The sequence below is a fragment of the Cyprinus carpio genome, chromosome B8 (assembly GCF_018340385.1).
Source record: "Cyprinus carpio isolate SPL01 chromosome B8, ASM1834038v1, whole genome shotgun sequence".
NCBI classification, from domain to species: Eukaryota; Metazoa; Chordata; class Actinopteri; order Cypriniformes; family Cyprinidae; genus Cyprinus; species Cyprinus carpio.
In genome coordinates this window covers 15994817-16021056 of record NC_056604.1, presented here as the reverse complement: position 1 = coordinate 16021056, position 26240 = coordinate 15994817, and the positions used below count along the sequence as shown (strand labels likewise).

General features: G+C 35.2%; 3 protein-coding genes and 1 long non-coding RNA gene across 5 annotated transcripts in view; 2 read left to right on the top strand and 2 right to left on the bottom strand.

Moving 5' to 3' along the window:
- Positions 1 to 11414, top strand: part of ralgps1 (Ral GEF with PH domain and SH3 binding motif 1) — a 79793-nt gene extending 68379 nt beyond the window's left edge. The window contains exons 11-19 of the mRNA XM_042729967.1: positions 2342 to 2468; positions 4377 to 4531; positions 4882 to 4930; positions 5224 to 5304; positions 5513 to 5618; positions 8251 to 8343; positions 8665 to 8770; positions 9606 to 9697; positions 9784 to 11414. Coding sequence (XP_042585901.1) covers positions 2342 to 2468; positions 4377 to 4531; positions 4882 to 4930; positions 5224 to 5304; positions 5513 to 5618; positions 8251 to 8343; positions 8665 to 8770; positions 9606 to 9697; positions 9784 to 9813 — 839 coding nt within the window. The 3' untranslated portion in view covers positions 9814 to 11414. The remainder of the gene's footprint in view (positions 1 to 2341; positions 2469 to 4376; positions 4532 to 4881; positions 4931 to 5223; positions 5305 to 5512; positions 5619 to 8250; positions 8344 to 8664; positions 8771 to 9605; positions 9698 to 9783) is intronic.
- Positions 11415 to 15292: 3878 nt separating this feature from the next.
- On the bottom strand, positions 15293 to 16963 carry LOC122138252. Its single transcript, XR_006155450.1, has 2 exons — positions 16909 to 16963; positions 15293 to 15647 (listed from the first exon to the last, which is right to left on the bottom strand). It is a non-coding gene; the product is annotated as an uncharacterized LOC122138252 (long non-coding RNA).
- A 1800-nt stretch (positions 16964 to 18763) lies between these two features.
- On the top strand, positions 18764 to 22934 carry zgc:194839 (glycosyltransferase family 92 protein). Of its 2 annotated transcripts, none has more exons than XM_019108552.2 (2): positions 18764 to 19304; positions 21417 to 22934. In XM_019108552.2, exon 2 carries the CDS (start codon positions 21431 to 21433, stop codon positions 22748 to 22750), a length of 1320 nt encoding a protein of 439 aa, XP_018964097.2. In that variant the 5' UTR covers positions 18764 to 19304; positions 21417 to 21430; the 3' UTR covers positions 22751 to 22934. The 2 variants fall into 2 exon arrangements, with proteins under 2 accessions (XP_018964097.2, XP_042585900.1); XM_042729966.1 differs by having other exon boundaries at positions 18764 to 19314.
- Positions 22935 to 23161: 227 nt separating this feature from the next.
- hmcn2 (hemicentin 2) overlaps positions 23162 to 26240 on the bottom strand; it is an 84166-nt gene continuing 81087 nt past the window's right edge. Inside the window, exon 81 of the mRNA XM_042730421.1 lies at positions 23162 to 25108. Within this exon, the coding sequence (XP_042586355.1) occupies positions 24733 to 25108 (376 nt within the window). The 3' untranslated portion in view covers positions 23162 to 24732. The remainder of the gene's footprint in view (positions 25109 to 26240) is intronic.

Below are 26240 nucleotides of genomic sequence, written 5' to 3'. Positions count from 1 at the left end.
GTAACAGCTGTGGCAGAACTGGACAAACACATGGAGTCATCTAGGTGGAAATTGGTTATGGAAAGAATCTTTTTTGTTGTTTTTGTTTTTTTGGTACTACTGCAGTTTTTATGTTTAAGTTATAAGATGACATCAATGGTCTTTCTCAGATACTCAGAAAGCATTGTAAAAATGAATGTATATTAATATTATTATTATTATTATTATTATTATTAGTAGTAGTAGTAGTAGTAGTAGTAACACTAGTATAGGGACCAATTCTCACTATTAATTAGTTGCTTATTAGCATGCCTCTTATTAACATATTGCCTCTTTATTAGTACTTATAAAGCATTATTAATCCTACCCAATACCTAAACCTAACAACTACCTTACTAACTATTAATAAGAAGCAAATTATAAGCAAGTTAATTGTGTAAGGGGAATATACAGTTAAAACCCAAGGACCAGATATGATGAATGAAGACCAAGAGTCAGAGATGCGATCAATTAATAATACATTTACTGAAGAAAATAGTTTGCAGTTTCATCAGCAGAAGTCAGCTGTAACACTCTTGATGGAGTTTGTAGGCTGCTCTGCGTACAATTCAAAATCAACAGCAATTATACTCTGACAGAGGATGCTAATTGCGTCAATGCATAAGTCACCAAAATTCTGATTGGTTCCAAAACCTAGATAAACTTTTTTAAAGTTTCCACATACAGTATGGATGTAAACGCTTCAAATATATCTTCTGACAACTATTTTGGTGACAAGTGATCAGAGTTCAGATGCAATACCTTTCTCCAAAGATGTATATCTGATACACTGGACATTGGCAGTTGAACGTTTGTCCTGGGACTGTCTGAGCTTCTCCCTGTACAGACAGATACTAACACACATACACAGAACTTACCAGAACTTTAAGGCCGCCTAGCCCTAGCTAGAATTTTATCAGTATGGTTCATCACACACACACACACACACACACACACACTCATTCGCATAGTATTTATAGTAGAAAGGCAGACTAAAGCCATATTCAACTTATTCTCTAACATGCATAAATGTAACTTTGATGAATAATTTATTCAGGAAACATAATTAAATTATGAAGGCCATTGTAGATCTGTGATCCACTCCTTAAATTGAGGCAAAAGTCATAATTAATGATTTGTTAATAGTGAGAATTGAATCTTTAAATAAAGTGTGACAAATAAAAAAATAAAAAAAGAAACTGTATATTTTACAGTATATTATGTGACAGTGTCTAAAACTAAGCATGTAATTTAAGATACTCTTTGGGAGACATTTCAAGATTGCATTTTTATTTTAATATTGACAATATTATATTTTACTTTATTTTACTATTTGTGACCCTGGGCAACAAAACCATTCATAAGGGACAATTTTTTTTTAATTGAGATTTATACATCATCTGAAAACTGAAATAAGCTTTCCATTGATGTATGGTTTGTTAGGATAGGACAAAATTTGGCCGATATACAACTATTTGAAAATCTGCAATCTGAGGGTGAAAAAAAATCTCAATATTGAGAAAATCCTCTTTTAAGTTGTCCAAATGTGTTCCTTAGCAATGCATATTACTAATCAAATATTAAGTTTTGATATATTTACGGTAGAAAAATTACAAAATATCTTGACACTAATATTGACACTCTTGTAAAGTCTCTGTTGGGAACTAAGCTAGATGTTTTCTTGGCCCAGATATGTTTTAAAGGCCTCTAATGTAGAGCTAGTCACTTCCGATTGTTAGTTGGGAACAAAGTCTGTTTTCATTTAGGTAAGGGCTGCTCTTACCCATTATGAGACTTATTAACCTACTATAAAAGACAGTGGGGAATGTCGTAATTAACATACTCCTAATAATAATCCAAAGCCATTTCCAGCATTGCCACACATCCCCGTCTGGTGTGATTTTACATTGGAAAAGGCCTATAAACATGACTGCAGGGAACATTTTCACTGGCTGTCCACTTATTTTTTGCTACTTTGGAGTGGTATTCTTGTTTACCAGGCCGGTAATACTGTGGCTGGGTTGAGAAACTGAGCCATCTTCTTTGACACAATGCCTAACTTTCTGCTGTGGAACCATGGGAGTGTTTTCGAATCTTAGCCTTTTGAGAGCCATAATTATCCACATGCAGCTTTAATAGGTGCTAGCAAGCATTTTATGGTTGTTAGTTTTGAATAGCACAGGAATGGGCTTTATGAATGCAGCTTCGGTCTACGTATAACTTTTTCAATAAGCAAGTACATCTATTACTATACTAATGTATGCGAGTTTGTGTACCATATTTACTTGGAGGTGTAAGTATAAATGTGTGTGTGTGTTTACAGGACCCTCAGATGAGTATGTTTTGTTTCGGTGTGATATAAGAGAAGACTGTCCTGATACATCAGTGGTTGCCCACCTTCCAACACCCCCTCCTGCCCGACACAGGAAGAGCCACAGTCTGGGGAACAAGTAGGTATCACACTACATTATGAGAAAAGTTCACCCCTCACAACACATATGACAAGTGTGAAAAAGTACAGTTTAGCATACGTTTAAAAAGAGTGCTTATTTCAAAAATAGTATACATGTAATATACATAAGTGTGAACTGAACAGACACTGAATTGTATTTTAATAGCAATGAAGTGAAAATGTATGTATTATAGTTTAAATTTATGTTAAATGCAATTAGCTGAACTGTAGTGTGCTTTATTGACCCACTTAAGTAGCCCCCATTGACCTCTATAGTATTTTTGTTCATACATGGAAGTCAGTGGGGACCAGCAACTGTTTGGAGACCAACATTCTTCAAAATATCTTTTTTATGATCTACAGAAGAAAGATATTCATACAGGTTTGAAACAACTTGAGGGTGAATAAATGATTTATAATCCATTTTAAATATATTTGTAATTACACAGTTGTAATAATGAAGTTGCAAAATGTTTTCTATGGGTGAAAGATCTGGACTGCAGGCTGGCCATTTCAGTACCCGGATCCTTCTTGTACGCAGCCATGATGTTGTAATTGATGCAGTATGTGGTCTGGCATTGTCATGTTGGAAAATGCAAGGTCTTCCCTGAAAGAGACGATGTCTGGATGGGAGCATATGTTGTTCTAGAACTTGGATATACCTTTCAGCATTGATGGTGCCTTTCCAGATGTGTAAGCTGCCGATGCCACACGCACTCATGCAACCCCATACCATCAGAGATGCAGGCTTCTGAACTGAGCGCTGATAACAACTTGGGTTGTCCCTGTCCTCTTTATTCCGGATGACATGGCGTTCCAGTTTTCCAAAAAGAACTTCAAATTTTGATTCGTCTGACCACAGAACAGTTTTCCACTTTGCCACAGTCCATTTTAAATGAGCCTTGGCCCAGAGAGAAAACGCCTGCGCTTCTGGATCATGTTTTTAGATATGGCTTCTTTTTTTGACCTATAGAGTTTTTAGCCGGCAACGGTGGGTCACGGTGGATTGTGTTCAATGTTTTCTGGAAGTATTCCTGAGCCCATGTTGTGATTTCCATTACAGTATCATTCCTGTATGTGATGCAGTGCCGTCTAAGGGCCCGGAGATTATAGGCATCCAGTATTGTTTTCCGGCCTTGACCCTTACGCACAGAGATTGTTCCAGATCCTCTGATCTTTGGATGATATTATGCACTGTAGATGATGATAACTTCAAATTCTTTGCAAATTTTTCTTGACTCTGAGTTTCTGATATTGCTCCACTATTTTTCGCCGCAGCATTGGGGGAATTGGTGATCCTCTGCCCATCTTGAATTCTGAGAGATGCTGCCACTCTGAGAGACTCTTTTTATACCCAATCATGTTGCCAATTGACCTAATAAGTTGCAAATTGGTCCTCCAGCTGTTCCTTATATGTACAGTTAACTTTTCCTGCTTCTTATTGCTACCTGTCCCAACTTTTTTGGAATTTGTAGCTCTCATGAAATCCAAAATGAGCCAATATTTGGCATGACATTTCAAAATATCTCACTTTCAACATTTGTCACTATATTCTATTGTGAATAAAATATAAGTTTATGAGATTTGTAAATTATTCCATTCCTTTTTTACTCACAATTTGTACAGTGTCCCAACTTTTTTGGAATCGGGTTTGTAAATCTTTTAATTTTGTATTATTAAAAAGTACACTTTGTGTGAAGTGAAAGAGTTCTCTCTTTAGGTACTCTTAAGAGGCCTTTTATTTCATTAATATTATATTATCTGCAAGTAGAAATATACTTTCAACATCTGAAGTACACTACAAGTACATATTCAATACAACTAAGTGCACTTCTTTTTCTCAAGGGAATACCATGCCTAATCTGACTCACTGTCTTTGTGTTTCAATTCTGTCATCTCTTCTCAGTATGATGTGCCAGTATGGTGTGGTGGAGAGTAAAAGTGCAACATTTCCTGCAAAAGAAAAGGCTCGACACCTACTGGACGACAGTTTCTTAGAGTCTCACAGTCCTGTCAGAAACCACACACACGATTCAGTATTTACCAACGGCATCTCACTTGGTACTGCAGTTTATTCTTCTTGTACACACCCTTGTATCTCAGTCTTTGTCCCACTAGCACAAGATTAATGTGTTAGGATATCTACGTCCTAATTTAAAGGTGTTTTCTTTTACCACCATAAAATATGACTGCTGTGTTGAAACTGTGTGTGCATTTATGATTCTTCTCCACTAGATGGCAGTAATGTTCAAGCTTTTGTTATTACAGTGGGTTATTGTCTTTCGCAAACACCACGTTGATTTATTTCTAAATAGACGTGACGTTTTCACCACCTTTCATTCGTTTATTTTAAGAGAAAAAAAATGATTTTGTTTTGTCCTGAAAATGACTTTGTTTCGGTCTGTCTGCAGGCAGTAGAGAGAGCTCTTTTAGTGATGAATTATCAAGTACAGTTGAGAGGTAAGGCAAATTATACATCATGATTATTAATTAGAATAGAAAATTAATTGCATTTATTATATTTCTGTTTCGTCTTTCTGAATTTAGGTCTATATATATATATATAAATATCATACACACACACACACACACACACACACACACACACATTCTTAAATCACAACACATTAACAACATTTGCACTTCTTGCTCTGTTCAGAATCTCAGTTGTTAACATGTTTCTTATTTATTTGTGACACTTTCGTTTTCTTAATACAAATGAAAAACACATTCCTCTTCCTGACTACTTTCAGAGGACGTATGTACGCCACACTTGGTCCAAACTGGCGAGTCCCAATCTGTACCTCTCCCAGAAGTAGAAGTTATATTTATAGGTAGGAATATAGCTGTTACCTGTGTCCCTAAAAACTGAAGTTAATGCTGTTGTCTTTCTTAAACAATTGTTTTAATCTTCTTATCTTTGTTTCCTTCTTGATTTACTGTACATATCCTCTTCATATACTTGAGTTGTTCTGCTGGAGGACATATTGATCTCAATGTTTTATATGACCTGAGGAAAAAATGATTTTCTTGCTTCCCCAGCACCCCAGGAGCAGTTTCCAGCTATGAATGCAGTTCTCTGAGCAGTATAACCATTGAAGGGCCCCTGCGAAGAAAGACACTGGTGAAGGAGGGTAAAAAACCCACTGTAAGTGTGCAGTTAAATTTACCTGTAAAATTTTAAATGTTAAACATAACCCAGTAATTTTACCCTGTAGCCCACTTATGATCAATGCAGTAGGTTAACTTGGATGAATTTATTAGATTAGATATGGCTTTGATGTGTTCGTACATAAAGTTAAGTTTAATGTCAGTATAAACATGAAATGTGTTTTTTGGCTTTTACCTACTACTCATTGATCTTATCAGACATTTGACATGCAGGTCCGATAAGTAACATTTTTTAAGTAAAAAAAAGGGTGTGTTTTATGATAACAAGTTAAGGCATGAGTACATGAGTAAGGCAAAGTACACAGCTTAATACTTTGATTCAGCAAGGTTACAATAAATTGATCAAAAGTGACACTTCACAGTTTTCTGTTGTAAGAAAAGATTTATATTTCAAATAAATGCAGTTGTTTTGAAAGTTCTTTTTATACAAAAATATTACTGGGTGAACTGGGTCACAGAACACATGAGGAATGAAAACACAAAAGTTTGACATGAAAGGGGACCTATTATGCCTCTTTTTTACAAGATGTAAAATAAGTCTCTGATGTCCCCAGTGTGTACGTGAGTTTTAGCTCAAAATACCCCACAGATCATTTTTATAGCTTGTTTAAGTAGCCACTTTTAGGGTATGAGCCAAAACGCACTGTTTTTGTCTTTGCCCCTTTAAATGCAAATGAGCTGGTGCTCCCAGCCCCCTTTTCAGAAGAGGCGGAGCTTTAAAAGCTAATGCTCCCGCCAGCACACCGGCAAACTGAAACTGTCAGAAACTCTCAAGTGATCGACTCACACTGCTTTTATATGCATTTTTTTACTACCACATTCCTATTTACGATCATTCTGGTAGCACGTGAAGGCAGCATCAATGAAAACAGGCAGAGACGATGGTAGCTTTAGCAACCATTAGCCTTACAGAGTGTCAAGAAGCTCTTTCAGAAAGGCAATTTGACGTTTGCGCACGAAGCATTGGTTTTGATCCCACTTTCAGAATTAGACTTTGCGAAAATCCAGCATTTGAGAAGCAGTCTGGTATAAAATGATTGGCATGACTTTATCGGGATTTTTTTTGGTATATTTCCTTTGAAAATGAAACTTAACCACAGTGTTCTTAGCGGCTTAGATGGGAGGAGTCTGTGGAGACTCCTATGTTCATTGGTGCATCGCAAAAACACAACACTTAATGCCTTTTTGGCGCTGACATTGTATATCTCCAGTAATGGCAGACTGCTGCTTCTCACTCAGGACTGTGTCTATGCTAATAGGTCAGAGAGCATCACAAATGGGTGGGACTTTTTCCCAGTGGTGACGTGTACCCAAGCGGCAACCTCCCGCTCTCTCTCGTGAAGCCAACAAGGAAGTTACTTAAACTGTAATTTGACAATTGGCCGCTAGAGGATGGCTGCAAAAGGGACTCAATCCCATAGACTCCCCATGTTAAAATGCCCAACTTTACAGCAGAGAAAAAAAAAAAAAAACGTTTACAGCCTGGTTCAAAAAATGATTTTGGTCTATACATCTAATTTTGCCCTTCATGACAACTGTGAGGCGGGTGAATTTTTTTATAACTCATCCGTTTAAATTCTATTAAGCCTTAAAGTGCTGCATAATTAAGGGTGTGGTCACTTGAGTGACAGGTAGATTGCTGCTGCTGAAACTGCTGTCGCGCTAGGTGGGCGTGGCTTCAGCAACCAGCTCCCGCCTTTTTGCCCATTTTCAATTATCTGGGAGCGACACGCGGTGACGCGCTGCCAAGATGGTGACGGCCCACTCCGTCCACTTTGAGCTTCAAAAAAGCTCTACAGGAATCTACGGGTGACGTCACGGAAACTACATCCATGTTTTTATACAGGCTATGCATGTACCTAGGGAGAAATCTGGAATGGCTTGTCCTGAGAGACTGTTTATGATTTATTGGGATTATAAAAAAATGAGTGGGTGGATTTTTACCATTACAGGCCCTGTTGTTTTCACACACTGCAGCCACAAAACTGTGTTCAAACGCTTTATAAAAGTGACATTTGCTGGTGGGTCCCCTTTAACATTGATAATGAATCTTAAATCTTAAGCAGCAAATCATCATATTAGAATGATTTCTGAAGGATAATGAGGCACTAAAGCCTGGAGTAATTATTCACAAGAATAATTACATTTGAAAATATATTCAAAAACAATTGTAACTGTTATATAAATATTACAAATGACTTTTAAGTACAATATAATCTTACAAACTTTTGCCCTAGGTACAATGTAAAAATAACTAATTTTTATGGTAATGCATATCAGTGCATCAGTTGTATGGCTTACACACTGTTAAATTCATTATAATTTGCAGAATCCATGTCTTTAATGTGTAAATGTTTAAACCAATATGTAATCAATCATGAAATATTTTATTTTGCACGTCCAAAACCATTTGTAGTGCTGCCAGTCTTGACCAGGTCTTCATTGCTGAGGGTCTAAATTTCAATGTGACTGCCCCAGTTGATAGTAAATAATAAAAAAATAAAGATGGAAATACAGTCCATGAAATAGTCATGCCTGTTTGAGTTTTTAGAGAAGAGCACTTAGTCTGTCTCTTAAGCTAATTTGCATTTATATTTTCTTCATGTCAGCTCTCATCCTGGAAGCGCTACTGGATTGTCCTGTCTGGCTCCATTCTCATCTATTTTGGTTCTAAAGCTCTAAGAGCAAATGAGCGAAGACATGTAAGTGATTCATTATTCTCTCAATTCAATGTGAAAACACTTTTTTTTTACTTATGAAGTGCCATCTAAGCTATTATTCAGACTTTAACCGGTCAAATAATAATAATAAAAAGTGTTGCATATTATTATAAATATAAACGCTCTACAGGAATCTACGGGTTATTATGCTAATTAAAATTATTTAATTATTTCAACCAAATTAATTAATTTCAGCTATAAGAACTTGTCTTTTACATCATTTATGCTGTTAAGGGAAATTCCAGTACTCTTTTGAATTCAAGCTTCTTGGCTTAACCTCTTTGTAACTGTGCTTTTGTCTTGTATAAATCCAGGCCATGTAAGAAGATCACGCTCACAGGTTGGATAGTGGTTCTGCCAGAAAACCCTGAACATCCAAACATTTTCCAGCTTACTGATCCTGAAAGAGGTACTGTTTTTCATCTGTCTACAACTAATGCATGAACATATAATGTATGTGACTTAAAATTTAATTCTTCATAAACATAAACTGTTTCACGCTGTGATAGAATAGCTACAAAACAATGTTTATGGCTATTTTTCATTCATTTGCTGCATACGACATACACGTTTGACACAAAAATGCTTTTGTGCTTTCTACTTTTTTATAAAGTTCCATTAATATTTCGATTCAAAACAAACATTTGTTTCACAATCAGAAATGCTTGCACTAATTGTTTGGCATTTTAAAACTCTCATCAACTGTCACTGAAATGTCATGCCACTTCCCAGATTGAAGGTGTGAATCAGAAACTTTTGAAGTACTTTCGCTTAGTATGGCATTGTAAGCGGCAGGCAGGTGACAGATAAATTATTCAATTTGATGGTTTTAGAAATGGAAGAAAACTGGAACATTGTGAAAGATCATCTAAAAGTGATCATTATTTTCTCATGTTTTTGTTCTGTCAGCTGTGTGTTTTCTGTTTTGTCACTGAACGTATTTGCCATTTAAATGAAGAGAAAAAAGTTATCTAATATCCTGATGAAGTTCCAGGAAATAGTTTGAATCAAACAGCATTTTCTTGATGTGCAAGCACTGGTGAATTTAAAGGAATTTTCTTGATGTGCAAGCACTGGCTTCATGTAGACCTTAATATGTATCACAACATTTAAAAAAATGAGTTATTGCTACATAGATTTGATTCAGCAAATTACTTTTTGGCTTTATAAGTGGCAGATTTGCAATGTCACAACTTTATTTGAATAAACTCCTACAAGTTCAATTGTTTTAATCTGTGGTTCAGGTAATGTTTACAAGTTCCAGACTGGATCACGTTTCTCTGCCATTATCTGGCACAGACATTTAGCAGAGGCTTGCAGGAGTACAAGACCACAGGTAAGTCTATCGTGACACAAAAATTCTCATGTAAAATAAATGTGTAATTATAAAAATATGCAGGAATGTCACATTGTTTTCCACAGATACCAGCAAACCTCATGTCCTTTGAATAGCTGCTTTTTGGGAAGTGGAATACTGATGAAGGGAATAAACCTAATGGAGAAAGACATTGCAGAAGAGTTTATGTGAGGGGGCAGCATGTTGGACCTAACATAGTTGGAAATGTGGCAGCTGTATCTGTTGAAAAGGTCCAAAATTCTTGCAGACATTGTAGACACAGCTGTACTGAGAGAGGATGGTCTTGTGTCTTCAGTTTAGTGATAACACTTTACAATAAGGTTCAATTTGTTAACATGAGAAAAAGGAATAGTTCACTCAAAAATGAAAATATACCTACCCTCAGGCCATCCAAGATGTACTGTAGATGAGTTTGTTTCTTCATCAGAACAGATTTGGAAAAATTAGCATCACATCAGTTGCTCAGCAATGCATCCTCTATAATGAATGGGTGCCGCTTCTGGCCAAAATGCCAGTTCATAATCCATAATAACACTTCCTTCAGTGAAAAAGTCCTTCCCATGTGTAGAACTGTAAACAGAGCTTGACCTTAGCGTAGTTCTCTTCTGATTCAGAATTTTTCACTGAAAAAAAGCAATATCATGGATAGAGGACTCAATATTTTAGCTGGAAGCTATATTTTGAAGTTGGTTGGAATATAATGATAATAAATTCATTAATGCATTGCAGCCATTTTATAGCATTTATGTTCGTTTATACAATCATATATAACTGATGTTAACAAATTGAAACCTTATTGTTAGTTTTACCTGACAAACATAAAGGTACATATGACATATGTTGTAAATGACATGTATAAAATAACATTGTCCAATAGATGTCTTCATGTGATTAAGTGCCAAAATTACAACCGTTGTATTATTAAACCTCCTAGAATTATGTTCAATTCATGTTAGATGGTAGAGAAAAAAAGTGAAAGCATTACGTCCCTGGACAATGAGCATGTATACAACATTTATGAAAGTAACTTCATAAGAGGAGCCAAAAAAGTGCACTGTATAAAGGGAAATTTGTTACATGAAGGGAATTGCACATTGACACAATAATGGCATTTAAGTGGCAAATGTGGATTATTAAACATGTAATGTCACATGGGTATCAGGAAATAAGTGCCAATGTTAATGTGGTGTAGTTCAACTCAAAGTTCTGTAGTGTATTTACTTCTGAACAAAATATGAGTGATGTCTGATTGTATGTCTTGACATCATAAAGTGGGCAGGACCCAAAAGGTATATAGTTCTGGATGCTGATCAGGTTTTTTAGAGATACTGTTTTAAAATGTACATGTAAATGAAGTTCCGGAAGAATGTGAAGAGAAGCAACTGTCTTTTGGTCAGAGCCGTGTAGCATGTATTCATTGGAGAAACAACAGTTTTAGTAGATGTTCAGTACTCTCATCTTATACTTCAGTGTAGTATTATTTTTATTATTACTTTATTTATTTAAATGGAATATATCAAAAGGTCTGTACAAATTGTAAAGTACATAGTAAAGTCTAGTATTTTGCACAGTCACAAATTTTTAAACGATGTAGGAATGAGACTTATTCTTCCTCAAAGGTGATATTAAAGGGATACTCCACCCCAAAATGAAAATTTTGTCATTAATCATTTACCCCCATGTTTTTCCTAACCCATAAAGGCTTCGTTCATCTTTGGAACACAATTTAAGATATTTTGGATGAAAACCGGGAGGCCTGTGACTGTCCCATAGACTGTCAAGTAAATAACAGTGTCAAGGAAAAGTATGAAAAGCATCGTCAGAATAGGTCATCTGCCATCAGTGGTTCAACCGTAACATTATGAAGCGATGAGGATAATTTTTGTAAGCGAAGAAATAAAAAAATAATGACTTTATTCAACAATTCCTTTGAAAACAGCTCAACCTTGTGGCGTGGATGATACAGAAAAGCTTATGCAGCATATGGTGATATGGAGAGACACAGAGGAGACTGCTGACAAAGGAATTGTTGAATAAAGTCGTTATTTTTGTTTTCTTCGCTTACAAAAAGTATCCTCGTCGCTTCATAACATTACGGTTGAACCACTGATGGCAGATGGAGTATTCTGACGATGTCTTTCATACTTTTCTGGACCTTGATACTGTTATTTACTTGACAGTCTATGGGACAGTCACAGACCTCTCGGTTTTCATCCAAAATATCTTAAATTGAGTTCTGAAGATGAAGTAAGCTTTTACGGGTTTGGAAAGCCATGGGGGTAAGTGATTAATGACAAAATTTTCATTTTGGGGTGGAGTATCCCTTTAAGGCACTAAATGTGAAGTGTAGAATGCTTTGTATATTGCAGATTGCAAATGGAGATTATGCTTTGTTTGGTTTTCTGTAAATTCTCCGGAACATGCATGGATCATTTGAACTAACAGGTTTTTTGTGTCACTTCAGTATCAGTATACATGCGTACATACTATGTATGGGCATGTATGGGAACTACTCCAGGAAATGCTGTGAATCTGTTAGCATTAAAAAATTTGATCAGGCTTTGAATCTTTAAACAGTAAAATTGGCTAGCCAGAAGAACCACTCACAACAATACTACAACATGTTAAAGATGACAGATGGAATGCTGCTCTCACAGATTTTGTTCGATTTTGCGTCACGAACAGTAAACAACCATTTCAGCTGTGGATAGATAGCACATCTGCACTGATGTTATCAGCAAGTACAGTATTACTTAATGATAGCTACCTCTTTATTCTTTCTTTTTTGGGGGGGTTATGGTTACCATTCCATCTGAAAGTTCACATATTTCTGTATATTTCTGTCTTCTGCAAATGACTGAGTTTTAGATGTTCTATTCAGTTCTCACAATGTGATGTCATTGAATCTTTATATGGTCTATAATGAGCCTAGACCTTTTACCAGCTCAATACTTTTGTGTTTTGTCTTTATGGAAATATATGCCTAATCAGAAGAAATGAGTTTTATGGTTTGTTTTTTCTATTTTACACTTGATATGTGATATTTTTTCTCTTGTGTATTTTTTTTTTTTTTTTTGTTTTTAGTGTATTTTCTTGTCAGGGTAGTTTGGTTGTTTTGTTTTTTGAGATATGAATCATATTACATTCAAATACATTCTCATCTCATCAGAACACATTTTACTCTTGTACTTAATTTAATCCATTCTAAAAAATAAAAAATACATTTCGCTTAAGAACTCAGTAAATGTAGTTTTGAAACAAGAAAAAATATATGCACACTTCCCTACTGCATACTAGGCAACAGTATGTTAAATGAACTGTATATGTCTGAATTCACAGTATTCTCAGACAAAAGTGCCCAGATGAACTACTGCTACCGGCAAGATCCTCAAGTCTAATTCCACAGGACTCTTTTACTATCCCATGATGCCACAGGAGAGGAGTTGACAAAGATATACAACTGACACCGTAGTAACTTGATAATGGCAACATGGTAAATGTAGTACTGTATGTCTGCATCACATTCAGCACATATTCAAAACAAGTCCCTATTTGGGGAGTACACACTTTTGGATGCAGCCTTTATCTAACCAAGTGAATGTATTTTGTTTGTTTTAAGTTTAAGATCATCTTTCATTGATGTTTCCATTCCGCAGCATTCCAGAAGATGAGTTTGGGTGTATGCTCTACAAAGGGTTTTTCAAACCGGTTATTCAAGGTTTTGTGCCCTTTTCTGTAAGGATCCTCTTTGGCATGATGAAGCTGATTGAGTTTCACTGTGATCCATGGTTTATCATTATTGAATGATCAAAATGTCCAAAACTAAAACATCTCAGAGTGTCTTCTGCCATAAATTGGCACCAACCAAGAAAATTCCCCTGAGTGACAGACCCCCAGTGATCAGACCCAGAGATCAGAGAGTCAACACGTGTATGATGTTACAGTATCTGTGAGCTCATGCAGATCGTTGGCTGCAGCTTCAAAAACACTCCAATTTGTTATATTTTTTTTAAACTGGGATAGGAGAAAGTGTTTTACCATTACAGACTTTACCATTAACATTGTATGCTATTTATTTTTATTTTTTATTGATTTTGTTTTTATTTTTTTCACTTGTCTTCTGAAAATAATTGTAATAATATTAATGTACAAGTCCTTTTTTAATATATATATTTTAAATATTACCATTCAAAATGTAGTTAAAATGTATATTTCAAGGGAAAGATAATTTTTTTTAAATAAAACTTCTCTATGACAATTTTATTGAAAAACATTCAAATATTTTGAGAAACAAACTAAAAGATTTGTTACTTAATATGCTAATGGTTAGAACCAATTTAAATGCAGTTCTTAATTATTCATAATTAAAACACGGTTCATGTATTGATGGAGTCAAGTCATGGTAGTCAAGATGGAGGTCAAATGACAAAGAAATATCAGTTAAAATGATAGTTAAGTAAATTAAGTGTGATTATTATTATAAATTATTTTTTCTTATTTTAAGGGTTTGTTTTCTCAGTTTTAAGGGATGGTTTATGTAATTAATTACTCATCCTCATGTCGTTCCATACCTGTAAGACATTTGTTCATCTTCAGAACACAAATGTAGATATTTTTGATGAAATCTGAAAGCTCTCTGACCCTCCATAGACAGCAATTTTTATTTTTGGTGAACTGTTCCTTTAATAACTGCTCAAATATGACTACACTAAAAAAAGTAGCGTGTATCAACCAGATATGATAGAAGAATACTTTTTATGACGGGGAGGAAGATCATGAGGTCTTTATATACTGTAAATCTTTGTGTTTAAATCTTTTTCCTGTTTGGTGGAAATGTTCAAAAGCATTTGATGACAAACTTGTTTGTCAAGTAACCTACAAATTTTCTATTGATCAGAAAAACAGATTATCACAGCGCTGGTTGGTTTTTCTTGTTGGGTTGCTTCAAGTTAACAGGGCTACAGACATCATTTACAGTGAACTACAGAGCTTAGGAATGCTTTACATAGTTTTATTATTATTATTATTATTATTATTATTATTATTATTATTATTATTAACAGTAACTGTTTAGAGCTCTCTGTATTTTATTTCACTTGCAAACATTTAACAATGCTTTACTTGTTTTTGCTCTATTGTCACAGAAAAAGTTCCTTGGTTGTTCTTAGTTTTGTTTTATATTGTTATTGTTAGTTTTGTTGTTTTGGTTTGATAACAAAAAAAAAAGGCAAAAATTCAAGTAAAATCAGAAAGCCCGATCCAGATTTCATTCAACAACTTAATATCTTAACTTTTACATTGAAAATAATAGTTCTGACTTTCCTTACTTTTTACCGGAATTAAAAAAGCATACATTGTGTTCATGGCACTGTAAGTATTACTGAAAGTATGTACTGTATACATTGAGAACCAAGTTGCTACCAGTGTCTGCCAAATAAATAAATGTGATGTAAATTAATATAAAAGTTGATATTAAAATGTATTTTGAGAAATATCATCTCAGCTAAAATAGAAGCTTGAATTTTAAACAGATATGGTTTAGATCAAGTTAAGAGAGTCAAGTGAGTCAGAACATTTTTGCAAAATAAAACATGTATTTTATCTCTGTTATTTGTTTGCAAATTGATGAGTAGTTTTACGATTATGTGGAAAACAGTGTCTTTACAGATTTTGATTAAAGCCAGATGTCTTAAACAGCTGTAACCTGCTGTGAACAAACACAAGTGAAATACTGGAGCAAAACCAACACGTCATGTTGTGCTATTTTGGAAGGAAAAAAAAAACCTGGGTCTTAAAATACTAACATGTCTTGTATTTACTGTCTTGATAACTAAATCAGCATTGTGATTTAAGTAACACTAGCAGGATTGCAAGTCAGTCTGCCCAAATCTCCATTACCAGCCATCTCAATAATCTCCAGTGCCTCTTCCTGTAAAAAAAAAAATAAACAAGCTCTGTCATATTGTAACGTGCTCTGTTCTGTGTTGCTATGTTTTTGGTTTGACCTAGTTTTCCCCAGTCTTTTTGATTATGTCATTCTGTTCACCTGTGTCTTGTTGATTATCTCATTAGTTTCCCTTTGTTTGGTTCCTGCTTATAAACCCTCTGTTCGACTTCAGTTTTGTATGTTCTCGTCTAAGTTGGTTTCCATGTCTTGTCTCATTGATTTTATTTAGTGGTGGGAAATCGAGGCCATTTGAACCGTTTGACTTGAGGCTTTCATGAAATTGTGCCCAAAAACGGTTTATTACTCTAAGCTTTTAACACAGTGCGCACTAGTGACATCTGGTGGTCAGACTTAGATTCTCCACCAAAGTCATAAGTGATATCTTGAAGTAGGATGATGGTTTGGAAAGAGTTTTGTTTGGAAAAGTCTATAGAACATGATACTTGCAGTGGCGGCTTGTGGGTTTTAAAATAGAGGAGGCACACTAATTGTATTGGTCTGGGGATCCCTGCCGATTATTATTATTATTATTTGCTTAATCACTTTAAAATGGCTTTTTAGTTGCTTTTAGTCAGAAAATGACAGACATACAGCAAGATAATATCATTTCACTTACCTGGCCTATCACTTGAAGCAAACATCCATCCCTTAAGAGTCTGTGTTAAAAGAGAGCTGACTGTTGTGCCATTTAATTAAGCCGTGACTGCTGTAGCCTATATTCAGCTTAGGCATGTCCTCCCTTTATTTTTAATTTTTATATATACTGTTTGAATGACAGCTTGGTAAATCTGTTGGCGATCAAATATTCAATATCGCTACTTATCATAAGTACTTGGATTATTATCAGTGCAGCGCAAGATGTTCAAACTAATAGCACATAATTTATGTCTCTATGATGATTGGTTGATACCAGAAGGGAGGCTAGCCTCCTCTACGAGGTTTCTTTTCTCAACACTCCTCAGCACTGAAAGTGAACACTCGATGCCGATTGGTTAATTTTTTTTTACCAACTAAGGCACGAGAGCTCAACTCTCCCCCGGCTTCCCCATAGACAGTAAAAGAAATGGACACAACGACCCCGTTGGATTCAACGGAGACAAGTGAAGTCAATTAGAAGCACGCACTTCCTGGGGGTTGAGCGTACTGCGCATGACAGCTTGATGACGTAAATGTCACGTGAGCAACCTGTCTGACAATTGTAAGTCTTCTAATAGCTGTGCCAAGAGAAATCTGAATCACCCACCGAATCTTGCAGACGTTGTTGAATTATTTTGTCCCGTTGCTTTTATGGATTCTCTATGGGCTTCTCCCTTGACTTCATGCCTCCACGTCCCCCCGATAGCCTCATAGACAGTAAAAAGATTGCCTGCGAGCTTCTCCTCCTGAAACATTACGGTAATTTCTCTACTGTGCGACAGAGAGTCGCAGGTTATTACGCAATCGTTAGCCTATTTTTACAAAAACTGCTCCTACGGGGCCATAACGTAAGATACAAGGTAATGGGGCCTTTTATACATTTTTGTGTTTCTTTAGAAATAATGAATGGACGAATGGAGTCTTTAAACGCCTCAGATGTAAAGTTATTCGCTGTCAAAGTGACGCCAAAATGAATGGGAGTCAATATAATATAATAGAATGCTAACAGCAGGTGGGGGTCCGCCAGCCAATGGCGGCGCCCAGGGATGCTTCAATAAAATATGAAACCCTGCCCCCCTATTTATTTACAAAAATAAACTGCAGTATTAACATTATTGTGATGGTCACTGATACTATTAGTAATTTATAGGAAAAAAAGAATAAATAAAATATGAAACCCTCATTTATTGTCAGTGATATTTGCAGCTTACTTGATACACTTGTTTTTTTGTTTGTTTTTTTACCTCAGACAATTGCAAACACCAATGACGGGGTATAACAAATTAAAAATATTTACACCAGAGCTGTCTATGTTATAGAACATTAAATAAATAAATAAATAATAACATCCTGGCATCGTGAAACATTGAGATGATGTTAATGAAACTTCATAATGTTTCACCTGATTATACATTTAAGTCAGGAATAATAGTCTGGAAAAAGTCTAACTAGTAAAATGTGTACAGGTTATATGTAAACTAATACAAATAGATTAATAATAAAAGAGACTTACTCATGTTTATCTCTGCTGGGTCAAGCCACTTCGTTCCTCTTTCTGAGGTAATCCAAATCTTATTCCTCTCAGCGGTCTTATTGAGGTGAATTATGTCTTATTCCTCTCAGCGCAAAGCGAACTGTAACATTTAAAAAACGTGAAGTACAGTGTCGCTGCTTTGTTTGCTCTGATGAGGGCGGTTACCCGCGCGAGCTTCAAGTGGTCGCTTATAATAAAAATAGCGCGCTCGGCGCGTGGGCGTGGTCGCATTAGATATAATGAAGGGAGACGTGAAAGACGGACATCGCGTTGTTTTCATGTGAATTACTTTATCACAGAATATTTGTTTTTGGTAGCACTTGCTTAGTTTAAAAGTAGACATGTCAAGCGTTCTATAGATAGCCTATATCTGTCATGTCTCTTTGTTGAGTATTCACTGAGTTACAGTTCATTTTAATGGCGCGTTTCTAAATAAAGATCACCGCAGACCAAGGCTGCAGACAGCGCACTCTGTTTGTTTTCTTTATTTTATAAATGCACAAAGTTTTGTTGTTATCATGTGTGTATACAAATAAAAGTAGACCCTTTACAGATTCGTTTGAAGTATTGCTTTTATCGGTACGATCAAAACTGAAAGTGTAGTTCTTTTCGGTCTTATCAGGAGAATTTGCCTCAAAACGCGTATCCGCGTTAATCGACTTCAGAGGGTTTTAATTACAGATATCTCCCAAGGCTAACATGTAAAGCAGTGGTCTCAAACTCATTTCCTGGACGGCCACAGCTCTTCACAGTTTAGCTTCAACCAGCTCCAAATCACACCTGCTTGGAAGATTCTATTTGTACTTTTTGAGTTGTCCTTGATTAGTTGGTTAAATTGTATTTGGTTTGTTTTATTAGGTTTGGTGTGAAGATCGTTGGGAGTCCTGTGGCATTTTTTGTCTTTTTCTGTCTCCCTCATCTAGATTCAACTCATCAGCTCATTAGTAGAAATCGCAAGACCTGAAATGGGTGTGTCGGATACAGGGAGACATACAAAATGTGAGGTGCTAGGAGTGATTGCAGTACCGGTTTGAGAACCACTGCTAAAGTACAGCATATTACAAAAAGCCACAGTATCCGTCATAAGAGAGCATAGTGTCTAAAGGGAACAAACCCGAGAACGAAGTCTTTAGCCTATCTGTCCATTTCGAATCAAACCGCATTACATCGTACTTTAAAATACCCTAAACGATTACATAAGTCATATAAGTTATTAGTCGTCCAAACGGTGCATTTACGGAGAGACCAATCACTTTCTCAAAAACCCAACGTCCTCTAAATTAAATATATGAGAAGACAAAGAACGTTGGAAGTGTTCGCACCTGGCACAGACTTGCACATCTCATTCCGTTCTCTCAGACCGAGGCTGTTGCTCAGCGCTGCTCAGTCGCGTACGTCTCACTGACACAGAACGGTTTTGTTTTTCCATCTTGTTCTATACGGATTCATACGACAAAGTTCTTTATATTGTGAGTAAAGGTACTGTTACTATTTTATCTATTTTGTATTTTCATTTGGGAGTAGGCAACAGGGATGATTCAGGAAGTATTATGTTGACTTCGGTCAGTCAAGTCAAGCAAAAAATATATTAAATATGAAGTAGACTAATATTTACAGTGTAATGAAATGTTGAACGCGATTTTTAAAAAGCTGAACATAAATATGTTTTTATTAATGACAAATTGGGCTGAGGTCTTTTAAAATTGAAATATTTAAATATTTAAAATCTAGCTACTTTAAAATGTAAAGTAACAGCTATTTCTATTCATTTTGGTTCCATGCATTTAAAAGAAAAAAGAAAAAGAATAGGCCAAATATATATAAAAATTAATGACTCTAAAATGTGACGTACCTTAACCATCAACTTAAAAAGTAGCCTATTTAAATACACAGGCAAATGAGAATAAACATTAATTATTTACAAATATTTATATATTATAGATTATTAAGATTGCATTAAAGCTCTTCTATCTGACCTGAACAAACCTGCCATATTCATCCAAAATAGCCAAATTGCTTCCTGGTTACAACTCGACCATTTTTTTTCTCCAGATATTGTTTTAAACGTAATTGCTTTACTGTTGTTTGTTTGTTTTGTAACAAATAATACCTGTAAATATTTTTTGTCTTCTTGAGACTGTTCACAATGGGACATTTACTCTTGAAATGATCAAAAATTCTTAAATAAGTCATTGTAAAAATGACTGTAAAGTATTTTTTTTTTGAAATTATTGTTGATGATGGAATGGTTTTTTGTGTTATTTGGTGGTGAATGTAGTTAGTAAAATTGTTTTATTATAAAGAGAGAACACAATGTTTTTAGGAAACAAGCCAGAAAGAGAAGACTTTCTTGTTTATAATCAGCCCTCATCAGTGATTGCGTCAAACTTCTGTTCTTGTCGTATTTGTTTGTTGTTGAAAGTACAATGCAAGACCAGGGGTTTATTCCAGAAAGCAGGGTTAACTTACCGTGAACTAAACCCTGAACTCTTGGTTGATTAACCCCAAACCTTGCTTACTCGAGGTATGGTTTTCAAAAACGCGCCCGGGAGTAAGTTCATTCAACTCAGAGTATGTTCCTGATTAAGACTCAAGACATTCTCAACAGAGCGACGAATCGACGAGTCACTATAGAAACGGACGCTAAGAAAAAGCATGCCAAGCTGTTTCTTTCTTCTTCTTTTGTTTATTAGTTGTGTACATGCTTAGTGCATATCGCCACCTAATTGGTGGCTGTGCAAACATTTTTATTTTTTTCCATTTAATCTTTAATTCTTGAGAATGTGAATTTATATTGTTTGTTTTATGCTAATTATATATTAAGTCATATCAGATATGTATTTTGATTTAGAATTTAGACATTATAGAAAATGCCGATCCATGTGTGAGATAATATAATATTTTATTAATAATATATATATATATATATATATATATATATATATATATATATATATATATATATAATTATATGGTTAAACATTACCTTGTCATAGTGTTTTATAATTTTTACTGATAACTCTATATACCAATATATACCAATAAAAGAAATAATCATAATAAGAATTACCTTATTTACCTTTATTAGCGCTTTATTACTTATATTAGCGCTTCCTCATTATATATATATATATATATATATATATATATATAATATATATCATATCAAATATATATATATATAATAGGCTATATTACATATTGTAATATTATATAATGTTGTGCGCTATCTGTCACGCTCCCACTTAAGGCTCGCTGAAGTGAACTAACCCTGGAACATAACCTGCTCCGGAGAAGGTTAAGTTCAGAGAGTGAGTTGCTATGACTACTAACATACCCTGAAAGTTACCTCCGTTTTTGGAACCGAAAGTTGAGGTTATCCGCTTACTTACTCTTAAACATACCCGGGTATGTCACATTACCTGCTTTTTGGAATACCCCCCAGACTATACTTTTTGTTTTTTTAGTGTTTGTTTTTTTTTTTAAGTTCTGTTTTAGACCAATCTTTTGAATATATAATAAGTTTGTATATTTTTTTTTTTGTTTGGATTGTTTTGACATTTCTTTGCTTTACTCCTCAGCAACTAAAGGACAGATGGAAAAAGGCAAAGTGCTTCTTTCACTATTAATTGTCAATATTATTGGCATACTAGTTTTAGTGCACATGAACAGTCATACATATTACATACAAGCTCCTGAAACAATAAAAGCTCTTCCATCAAATAATAAATTCAAAATCCCGGAGGCTTCATTTTTAATAACACCCATCAAAGACTCAAAGCATTTCATGGTGTCTGCGTTTATCGACCACAGACTGGATGGGGTCATTCGAGTCATCAGCATAATCAACAGAAACAGTCTTCAGCCGCTTTACTGTGTTTACTGCAGCGCTGAACGAGTCTGCAGAACTGTTCACACTGAGGTCCAGATACACAGAGACCATTTTAGCTTCCCGTATGGTGCCTCAGATGTGATTTGTAAAGGTAAACACAAACAAAATGCAACTCATGTCATCATAACAACTGACAAGAAAGATTCAGCTGACCTCAAAATGGAATATCTGCCAATAAAAAATAAGGCTGTACAAGAGACTTTCAAGTTTAACTTCACCGTTTGCATCTCTAACCTTTTTGGCGACTACAACAATGTACTGCAGTTTGCTCAAACGATGGAAATGTACAAGCTTCTGGGAGTACAGCATGTGGTCATCTATAAAACTGGTTGTGGACCAGACTTGGAAAAGCTCTTAAAACATTATGAAACAGAGGGGATACTGGAGATCGTCCCATGGCCTATCGACCAGTTTCTGAACCCTGCATCAGGCTGGAACATCAAGCACCACAAGGGCGACATTCAGTATTATGGTCAGTTAGTAACACTCAACGAGTGCATTTACAGGCACATGTACCAGTCCAAGTACGTCCTCCTGAATGACATTGATGAAATCATCATGCCTTACAAACACACCAGTTTACCATCTCTAATGGAGGACCTCCAGTCTACTCATCCCAGTATAGGGGTGTTCCTCATAGAGAACCACATTTTCCCTAAAACACAGTTTGAGGAGAGTGGCAAGTTCAAACGAGGAGAATGGAATAATATTCCTGGTGTTAACATCATGGAGCACATTTACAGAGAACCAAGTCGAAAAAACATTTACAATCCCACCAAGATGATTGTCAACCCAAGGAAGGTAGAACAAACTTCGGTACACTCCTCTTTGAAAAACTTTGGAGGCAGTTTCCATGTACCATTTAATGTTTGTAGGATTGTACATGTGAGAGTCCCACTGCAGGGGCATCTTACCAAAGAGCAACTGTTTGTAGACAAAAGAGTCTGGGACTTTGAGCAAGAACTGATACAGAACGTTGACCAGACTTTGAAACTTTCTGGCTTCCCGAAGGCTTCTATTTGACATGTTTGTATAGGATTAATGTAAATATGCAAATATAGCCAAAACTGTATTTTCAAAATGTTATTGATTTTCTTTTTCTTTTTTACTTAAGAAACACAGTCATTAAAATAATAATGCATTTGAGTTGTTGTCACTGGCCCAATGGTTCAACTGTCAAATAAAATGCTTTAAAAAAAAAAAAAAACAAATCAAATAAAATGCTTTAATCTAACAACTGTGATATGAAAGCATTGGTATTTGTCAAATAACGTCAAGCCAATATTTCATGCATAAATCAGAGTATTTTATAAATGTAATGCAAAAATATGCCTTGGGATACTGTATGGATCTGATAAAAAAAAAATGTTGATACTCTCAATATACAAATCAAATGAAATCATTTTGTCAATGCCAGAATGTTTATTTTTTTTAAATTGGTTTAAGACCTTCTGAGTATGTTCATAAAGATTTCATGTTCATTATGCAAGATAACCTTTTCTCTTCGTTGAAATGCCCTACAGTTCAGGGTCAAACAAAAAAGGGGAAAAGAAACTACCTATTGATAGCCTGTATTTGTTTATGCAAACTGCATATGACATTCAAAATATGATCAAATGCAAATTTATTGCAACCGCAGAAGTGCAGTTAATATGGCACTCAGAAGACCTTAGGGTTAGCTCATTTATGCACACCTGCTCATTGTGGACTGTAATGTGCATATGTAAACTTTCATTTAGTGTTGATTAAATTGTAATGCATTTTATTGTAATAATTATTTAAAATAAAATGTGTTAGAACATCAATTTAACATTCATAAATGAGGAGAGTAACTGAGAGTTTGCCTTTACTTGAGATGAAACCTGTAATATTTGTTTTAATTACTATACACTCAAAACAGGCATTTTTATTGATACATATTATTTAATGTTCATCAGTTTAGCTCAACCAGACACAGTGAAGATACCGTATTAGGACAGTGATTCATATTCGTACACACCTGCAAAGGTGTTAAAGAGGTACTTGACCTACCTTAACCTATTATGTTTAGGGACTAGGTTTATTGGAACTCAAACCTGGGGGATGATTATCTATATTGTCTTTAGATGTTTAGCTTAGAGTGGTCAATTCTGAGGCTGTGTAAGGTAACACCTTTAAGGACTGTCCAGTGCCACTGAACGCCTGAAATACAATGTATGCCTGCCTTAGACTTTTGATGACTGCAGAGCCACACTGCATGTTCTCAATAAATAAGCCTGCTGACGATACCCAAAAGTTTCCTGGTCTTTAGCATTTTAAAATTCTAAAGCAATTGATTCTTATGCATATCCTATTTCTTGTGAGGATTAAAAGGGAATGGTGTTCAGTGTCAAAAAGATGGGTCTGTTTGACCAAAATAATATATTTTAAAGAATTTTTATAATCTACTTTTTAGTTTCAAGGAGTGATGAGGAAAGAAAGCAATACCATATCAATATTCACAAACATTGCAAACACGCTCGCAATAATTCAGACACGCACACACTCATTCTCATACGAAAGTACACTCAATAATGTACAAGAATATAGCAATACAATATATGATAAGTAAATATATCTAAACATACCAGTAATCAGTTTTAATGTAGGAAATTAGTTGGTGATCATATAAGGCTGAAACTGAAGCCTGGTCAAAATGTCAGTGGGAAATGTCTTCTGCTATTATTTTTGTTGTTTTAATACCAGATGTATCCCGATTCATTACCACAAAAATGGAGAAAAAACAAAACAAAAAAAACAGCACATCAGTGAAAACAAAAGAACAGGTAAGATTTCAAAGCTACTACATTATTTTCAAATAATAGTAATTATAAAAGGTGCAATGTATTTATTATCCTGATGATAATTCATTAATCCAACATTCCGCTCCACAAGAGGGCACATAAATAGGTGGGAATCAAGTTCATTTACTAATGCTTCTCCCATGTCCCATTAAGCAACAGTACATCCTGTGCAGTCTTGCACACTCAGTAGGGGTATTTGGATATGGAGATGTAGATAATAAAGATACTCTGGTAGGTTATGCGCCCCTGGTCTGACAGCGTAGTGGCTTGTACCCGAAGTCGCACCAGGCCGGGCCAGTCTAAAGCCTTTACTGTGAATATGATGCCTCTTCCTGCTTCGTCCTTGATGCCAAATGGCCTCTCTCCATTTTCCCCTCCTTGTTCCAGGATAGTGAAGGATGTGTGGTCTTGGAGAACACCTGATTCAGAGAAAGCTGACAAACGGGCCAAGTTGTGGTGTGCTGGTATGCCCAGAGGAAGAGTGAGGAGCTTGTACTGGAGCGGAGGAAAGCCTGTGGAGCCACAATCTAGTCTGGAAGTGCAAGGTCTGTAGCAGGTGCTGGGATCAATACAATAGAGCAAATTTATATGGGTCAATAAGAGTGTCCATGTTAAAGAAATGAAAAAAAAAAGAAAGGAAAAAAAAAAACAGTAAAAAAGTTGGTAAGTATTCATGGAATGTTTTAATGTGGTTTTGAAAACCTTTTATAGCATTTTCAAAAAAATGTAATGATTCTAAGAAGTGTGTACACATAAAAAGTGCACACATCTTAACATCCTTTTCAAGGTTACGTTTCCAAGTAATCTTTTACATCACGAATTATTAATTCATAAATAATAATAAAATTAAATAAAAATATAGCTGCAAGCAGCAATTATTGGGGTTTAAGGCATTTAAGCACATAAGGAAAAAGACATTACATATTATTTAGCAAGCCTGTAACCCAGTGGTTCTCAAACTTTTTTGGTCACGCCTCCCTTTAAACCTATAAAAAAATCTGGTTTTCCTTAAGGCTTTAAAGGATTTTGGGTAAAGTTGGACAGGCCCCTCTTCTAAACGACCCCGTTATTGCTTCCCAAGGGGTACATTTCAACATTTATTGTTTTATAATTATTGCCCTAAAGAGTAGGGCAGATTTGATTGACAGCTATGGTTCTAGAGGCAAAGTTGTCAGGAATGAGGATTTGTATTGTATGGTATGAATATCGTGGGCATATGCGAAAAACCACCCAACATACAATTGTTTACGCTATTGTTTCCTAACCCTTTTTTTAGTCGCGGCACCCTTAGGAAATTTTAATAAATTTGTGGCACCGTACAAAATTAATTTTGTCACAATACTTGAATTTCTAACTTCGATATGATACCTTGAAAAGTACAGATATTCGGTACAACAGGGAAGAACTGCAGAATATACTGTTATACAGATATTTTTAATATTATTAAATTTTTCTTGTCCATCAATGGTGGCAATCAGTAGGCTAATTTCTAATTAAGAGACCAATTTATATGACAGATTGTAGGCTTTTATTTATATGTACACGTTGTTTAATTACCATTATAACTAGCTATCTCAAAAAATTTTGCTCACCCAGTGTATTTTTGATTTTACAGTGGGGTAATTTTGTTGCAGTAGCACAAGACAGCTTGATTTCAAACTTTGAATTGAATAAAAATGACAAATGACAAG